This window comes from Myotis brandtii, unplaced genomic scaffold, assembly GCF_000412655.1.
Source record: "Myotis brandtii unplaced genomic scaffold, ASM41265v1 scaffold195, whole genome shotgun sequence".
Classification (NCBI taxonomy): domain Eukaryota; kingdom Metazoa; phylum Chordata; class Mammalia; order Chiroptera; family Vespertilionidae; genus Myotis; species Myotis brandtii.
Window position 1 is genome coordinate 340,319 of NW_005357271.1, and position 7,303 is coordinate 347,621.

General features: G+C 49.2%; 1 protein-coding gene across 1 annotated transcript; it reads left to right on the plus strand.

Moving 5' to 3' along the window:
• Nucleotides 1-2,372: 2,372 nt before the first annotated feature.
• PTPN18 (protein tyrosine phosphatase, non-receptor type 18 (brain-derived)) lies at nt 2,373-3,386 on the plus strand. Its single transcript, XM_005864998.2, has 3 exons — nt 2,373-2,593; nt 2,890-2,964; nt 3,190-3,386. Exons 1-3 carry the CDS (start codon nt 2,431-2,433, stop codon nt 3,255-3,257), a joined length of 306 nt encoding a protein of 101 aa, XP_005865060.1. The 5' UTR covers nt 2,373-2,430; the 3' UTR covers nt 3,258-3,386.
• The last annotated feature ends 3,917 nt before the right edge of the window (nt 3,387-7,303 follow it).

Genomic DNA, 7,303 nt, shown 5'->3' on the forward strand with positions numbered 1-7,303 from the left:
GCCCCGGGGGGGGGGGGGGGGGGGGGGGGTAAGGGCAGAGGGTGGGGTGAGAACCAGGTGGAGGGGAGCTATGGGGGGAAAGAAGAGGAACAACTGTAATAATCTGAACAATAAAGATTTAATTTAAAAAAAAAAGCAATGTCTCTTGCCCCTGGTTTGGGGAACTGACCCTCCCAGAACCTCAATATTTTTCCAATGGACTATTTTGGCCATGTGGCTTGCCTGGTTGCCTCGCATATATTCCCCTTGTGTCATTTTCACCATTTTCTAAAGAAAAACCATCTCGGGCCTATTCTATAGCATCCACGAAGAGATTGGGCTCAGGCCAAGAGGCCAACCAAAATCAGGTGGGGCGCGACCCCTTGAACTAGCCTTTCCCTCTACATGGGTATAGAGAGTCCCGGAAGCATCCCTAATTTGTGAGAAATGGCTCATCTATCCAAATTTCAAATGAGGGACTGGGAAATAAAAACATGGTGAAAATGAGACTTTTAAGAACACTCCCGAGAGTGTGCAACCATTTTACAGAATCACAATAAAGGTGAGAGGCAAGTTACCTAGTAATTAATGGGCTAACTTAACAGCTGTGCCTGGCTGTAATGCTGAATTCTCTAAAAGGCTAAAACTTCTACCGGGTGGTGGCAGAAGTGGCTAAGTGCTGTGAATAACTCCTATTATGCCTGATGTGAAGATCCAGAGTCACGCTCGTATGCCAGGAGTGGGAAACAGTTAGCTGGCCCCCCATTTCTTAACTCTCATCTAGAAGTTTTTCCCCAGTACCCTTACTATAAAGGCCTACACAAATGGAGACTGAGGAGTTAAGCTTAGTGGGATCTGGACTGCGGATGCAGTGGTTTTGGCTGGATACTATTTGACCTGATTGAGGTAGAAAGCAGAAGAAAAAGGCAGATGAAAGGAGCAGTGAAGGAAAGAGAGAAATGCCTGCTTTTTAGACGACAGCCAAGTTTAAGTGCTGGCAGGCATCCATCAGCCTCCAAAGTCATACAAGAGACAGAAAAGGGACAGAGGGACAGACTCTATGGCTACTCACCATTCGACATGAAGAGGGTTGACTGACTTACTGAGAAATTCCTGGCCAACGCACCATTTGAAACAGAATTTTTGGACTGGAACCTGGATTCTTTGTCCGCTGGAGTCGAAGAACAGAATGGACTCTTTCCCTCTCCCCACGTGGGAGTCTGTACTTGTTCTTCAATAAATTTCCACCTTTGCTATACTGCCCTCTGTCTGTGGATTCATTCTTCGACTCTGGCAGACAAAGAATCTGGGTTCCAGTCCAAAAATTACGTATCAGTGGAGGCCAAACCTGCAAAGCAAGTATGTGCCCTTGATCAGGAATCAAACCCATGACCCTTCAGTGCATGGGCCAACACTCTAACCACTGATCAACACTGGCAAGGTCCCCTTTTCTTTAGATGCCTCTTCCTCGTTCTTTTATTCTATAAACAGTTACACATGTCAATCAATTGTCTGGCACCAATTCATCTCCAACAGGAATCCCCAATTAAGGGTGTGGTGAAAAAGGAAACTTTTTTTTCCGTGCAGAACAGCTAAAGTGTGATATAGCACAGCTATGAAAATAGCACCACTGTGAGGCAGCCTTAGGGCCAGGCAGGCCTAGGGCCAGCCCCTCTGCAGCAGTCAGCTCCAGACTAGGGAGGGGGAGATGCAGTCTTGAGTTTCAGTGGAAAGGGAAAGATTCCTTTCAGAGCCAGAGGGGAGCTGGCTATATGGACAGAAGTCTCCACCTCTGGTCCCTAATTAGTCTGTTGTCATGCAAATTAGGACTTCAAATCCTCACAGTTTGGTCCAAAAGGCAGTCCTGATGGGTCAGAACAGAGCTGCTCTGGTTGATTGTAGCTGCCACAACTCTGATTGGATGGGAAAAGCCTCAGTCCTATTGGTTGAAATAGGATTCCAGGAACTCCCTTATAAGGGCTTGCTCAGATAGCAGGAACACAGTTCAGTGCAGGCTTCTTCCTGAAGTGCAGTTTGCAGTAAGAGACCTCTGTGTAGAAATGCCTTCTAAGCACTTTGTTTTTTAAGTTTGAGCCACCAGAAGCCCTTCTTAGTTGGCATCTTCGTTCTCAGCGATCACACACAGAAAGAACCACTCCTCAATACTAATACTTTGTCCCACTCACCTGCCAAACTGGCCACCCCTCCATCCACTGACCTTGCCAGTGGCAAAGGGGACAGGAAAGGAAAGCCCGTTACCCAGAGACCCCTCCCTCCTCCTCCACTCCTCTCCCCACAACTGTGGGCTGCCTGACTGCCTGAGGAGGGAAGGAAGCCTGCGGTTTGTGCACCAGGCCTCCCTCCCAAACCCTCCCTCCCCCAGGCAAGCTGTTTCACTTCCTCCCGAACTCCCCTCAGGCAGGAGTATCTCAGTGCCCCACAGCCTTCACCATGGCTGATACATATGCGGTGGTGCAGAAGCGCAGGGCTACTTCAGGCCCCGGGTCAGGGTCTGGGGCATGCAGCACGGAGGGAGCACCGCTCTACAGCCATGTGACGCCGGGCACCCGCTGGCCGCAGGCACCCACAGAGGAGGGGGCACAACTGGGCGGTGGTGAGTTGACAGGCCGGGGGAGGGGCTGGGGAGGGCCGGCCCCATCTCCTTCTGGGGACCCCCACAGCTGGACCCTCTGCCCCAGGCAGATCTGGCCACCGCCTGGCTGCTGTCCACTTGCTGGTCACTACCGGAAGTGTCCCAGGCCAAACCGCAGGGCCTGCACTGGGTGCGCTTCTCCGGAAGTCACCTTGTTTGAGCAGAGGTCTGGGACCTGCCCCCTCCTCCCCTCTCCCTTATTCCCACCCCCACCCTCTACGGGAGCCCATGCATGAAGACTGGTTTCCTGCCTGCAGTTCCTGCTGACCCGAGCCCTACTGGGCCTGGCACATACGAGGACGTGGCTGGTGGATCTCAGACCAGTGGTCTAGGTAAGTCAGACAAAGCCCAAGTTTCTGGGACTCTGCAGCTTTGACTGAATTCCAGAAGTTTGGTGTTTTAAGGATGGTGGCATGGGGCTCTGGGTCTCAGAGTTCTGTGGATGGGGCTGCAGTGAACCAGGAGAGCCTGAAGGCTTGAAGATGGCTTTACCTAAGTTGCTTACCTCTCCACATCTTAGCTTCTCCCTGAGACCCATGGTGCCCTTCCTTTCCCAGGTTTCAACCTGCGCATTGGGAGGCCTAAAGGGCCCCGGGACCCTCCTGCGGAGTGGACCCGGGTGTGAATGCTGCGCCCAGCCTGCCTGCTACCCCACATGGGTGCCTGGACTGCTGAAGGTTGTGCTCTGCTTTGTGAAGTGTTGGGAATGGAAACACTGGGCCTGGATCAAAATAAAATTTCTCAGAGTGGGAAATGTGGGGGTTTTGTCCCAGTAACTAAAGCATTCAAGGCTTGAGGTGGTAGCTGGGAGATAATGATTGGTGAGACTGCACTGGGTAGTTCAAGAATGAACATTAGGGATGGGTTCAACCCCAAGAGCCCCCCAGTTGTGAAGGGGAGGATGAACAGATAGGCTTCTGGAAACTGCCCCCATCACCACATAATAGACCAGTTCATCTCAGTATCTAAGCCTCCCTTCCTCAGACATTCAGCTGTTGATACAGAAAGATGGATGGACCTTGAGAAAGACTATCCCCCACTATTCAGACAGATACAAGCTAGGCATGACAACAGTCAAGTAGGCTTATTTTATTTTTTAATATATATTTTTATTGGTTTCAGAGAAGAAAGGAGAGGGAGAGAGAGACAGAAACATCAACAATGAGAGAATCATTGATCGGCTGCCTCCTGCATGCCCCCTACTGGGGATTGAGCCCGCAACCCGGGCATGTGCCCTTAACCAGAATTGAACCTGGGACCCTTCAGTCCGCAGGCCGATGCTCTATCCACTGAGCCAAACCAGCTAGGGCAAGTAGGATGATTTTAGACAGGTGAAAGATCTTCAGATGAGTAGAGAGAGAGAGATAGATCCCCAAGCTGGACAGGCAGATAGCCATACCAGTAGACTTTCAGCTGGATGGACACATAGGCATCCTCTTAGCTAGCCAGATATGCCCTCCCCCCGGTGGGCAGACAGACTCCCAGCTAGCTAGATGGATTCCCAGCCAAATAGACAACAATGACATAGACAGACCCTTCAATACACAGATACCCCAATCAGCCGGCTGGACTCACAACCAGGCAGATAGGTGGACCTCCAGACAGGTGGACAAACTCCACTAAGTCACTAACTACACAGAACCCGCATTTTGGCAGACAAATTGCTGTACCTCCTGATGAGAAGACAATCAGGTCAACTCCCAGGCAGTCAACATGAGCATCATGAGCCAGACAGAATCCTGACTACCTCCCAGCTAGGCATACATTGTAGATCAGCAGATCCTTCAAACAGACTTCCTACTAGCCAGAGGGACCTCCAGCCCCTCAGAAAAATAGGACCCCAATGACCCTTAATTGGACAGATGGACTCCCATTTCTACAGTGAGACTATCCTCAGCCAGAGAGATAAGTGGACTTCAAGCCAATTGGTTAGTTAAATTCCAAACTAGACAGTCACCTCAAACCAGATGAATGGGTGGACCCTCATCTGGACAGATGACTGATCTCTAGTAAGTCAGATCCTATTTAGAGCCCAGCCAGAGAGAAAGACCCTCCCCAACCAGACTGTTTCCTTGCTGTTCACACAGACCCCTGGCCAGATAGATCCCCAACCCTTGAGTAGATGGACACATTGTCATCTTGGCAAACAAATCGGTATCCAGCAAGACAGATCTCTAGCCTTATAGACAAATAGACTGACCCAGGCAGACATACCAGCTCCTAGCCAAACAGACTCATGAACCTCCAAGTAGACTGATTCAACTGGAAAAATGAGCTCCAGATAGACTGACTCCCAGCTTCATAAGACCCTCAGACAAACCCCTGTGTGTGTAGACATGCAGACCCCTGGCCAGAAAGACAACAGACACCCCTCCACCCACCCCACTCCTCCATCTAGACAGGTAGACACTCAGGAAGCCAGACAAATCTCTATCTGTACACATAGACAGATGAGTCACCCAGCCAGGAAACAGTTTCCCATCCAGATCTTTAAGCTGGCCAGCACTGCAGGTAAATAGAAAGACAAGAGTAAATATACTTGATGCTCTAAAATCCTGCTTCTGCTCTGTGAGATGTCCTTCCCATGTGATCTTCCCAACACTGTCTATCTGACAATGCCATGTTCATCCAGGCAGACTGCCAGCTATCTCTCCCCAACACAGTACCCTGTCCAGGTTATTGAAAAGCTGTCCTGTGTCTGTGATGAACATGGACCATTAAAGCCTTCACCTGCCACTTGCCCATACAGACCCACATAGCTAACACTAACTGTTTGGTATGTATATGGACTGAGTCAGTGATCTTCAGAACAACTTCACAATAAAGGTGACGAGAAAAATTCTAAGGTGTGCTAAATTAAATTACTGCAGGCAGGAGAGTGAGAGAAAAGACAAGAGTATTTAGCCAGCTGTGGGCTAACTAACAATAGAGTGCTCACATTCCTGAATGTACCTTGGAGCTTTGAATCAACTTCAGGGGGTTATCTGAAAAGAAGTAATGGACCACTAGACACCGCAACATACTGCTTATGCATGAACTTGCAGAACTTGTCCAGCACCAATCAAAAGTGGTAAATATTTCTTCCTTAAGGACTGTACATCTATTCTAGAACTGCCCCCCCTTCACCTTTTCCCACCTCCTTATCTGTAGCCAACGTAAATTCTTTCAAAACAAGTTACATCTTTCTTCCCTGAAACATCTATATATAAAAAGCCAGTGACTGTAATGCCATAATGGCCAGAATGACTGGTCGCTATGACGTCCACTGCGGCCAGCGAACCCACCTGATGGGGGGGCAGAGCCTGCGGCCCCTCCCCCCGGCTGGCCCTACCCCTGATCGGCCTCTCCCACCCCAATCGAGGTCAGGGCAGCTGGCCAAACCCCCCAAGGCCCTTCCTCCTTGCCCTCCTAGGCACCCCATCCCTGATTTCCCCCCACCCCAATAGGGGGCAGGGCTGCCCAGCCAACCTCCTGCAGCTCCTCCTCCCACCCGGCCCCACCCCAGATCGGCCCCCCAAACCCAATCAGGGGTGGGGCTGGCTGGCCCACCACCTACAGCCCCTCCCCACAGCTGGCCCTGCCAGCCCTCAATTGGTCACTTACCCCAATCGGGGGTGGGCCCACTGGCCAATCACCCTTGTCCCCTCCCCCCAGCTGGCCCAGCCCCAATCCACCCTGATTGGGGCTGGGCTGTCCGGACCCCACCTGTGCATGAATTTGTGCACTGGGCCTCTAGTAATATATAAAAGAGTTCATCAACTCCAGGACAGAAGACATGTTGCCTTCCCCCTCTAGCTGTGCTGCTGGTGGTTTAGACTGCATGCTCCAGAACCTGTCCTTTTGGGCTAGCATTTGGCTCAATAAACCCTTTCTTTCAGAAAAGACTTCAGGCATAAAAGGTTTTCTTTAACGGAGATAACTTTGTTATCCCCACTTTACTTAGCCCAGGAAATTATTCTGATATTTCAAAAGTTTAATATCCTAGATGCAAAAAGACAATAGACAGACTCAGTTAAGGTAAAAATTGACCTTTGTCAAGGGAGATACTGGCCTAGGACATGACTACTCCCCATGACTCACTTTTAGTTAGGAAGTTTTAATTTCAGACCATCCTATGTGGTTAGGAAATTTCAGGGGGGTTGAGAGCTGGGAGCCAGGAACTGTAGACAAAGAACAAAATACGTATTATAGATCACAACATATCACATACCTAGCAATGTAAAAGAAGTATTTGACTTTAACCCAATCTTAGAAATTTCCCCACTTTACTTTCTCCCATCTCCCTAATCTACCACCAGTAAATTTAATGTAACCTTCCTTATGCCTCCATCTTTTATTATAATGCATAAAATAAACTGCAAAACTGCCATTCTTTGGAGCATTTTATCAATCCATTGGGATTTTGCTTCCTGGCAATGGTCATCAGTTTGGCTCAAACTCATAAAATTTTTTACGGGTTTGGAAGTTTATGTCAATAATTCCCAGAACCTATAGCGGTGTCTGGCACTTAGTAAATGTTCAAGTTAATTTATCTCACACTATTTATTCATAGGCTTCCTAATCCTATCTAATAAAAGACAAACAGGGTAATTGACCATACCTTTGCTACACTTCCCATTGGCTAATCTGGGCGATATGCAAATTAACTGCCAACAAAGATGGTGGTTAATT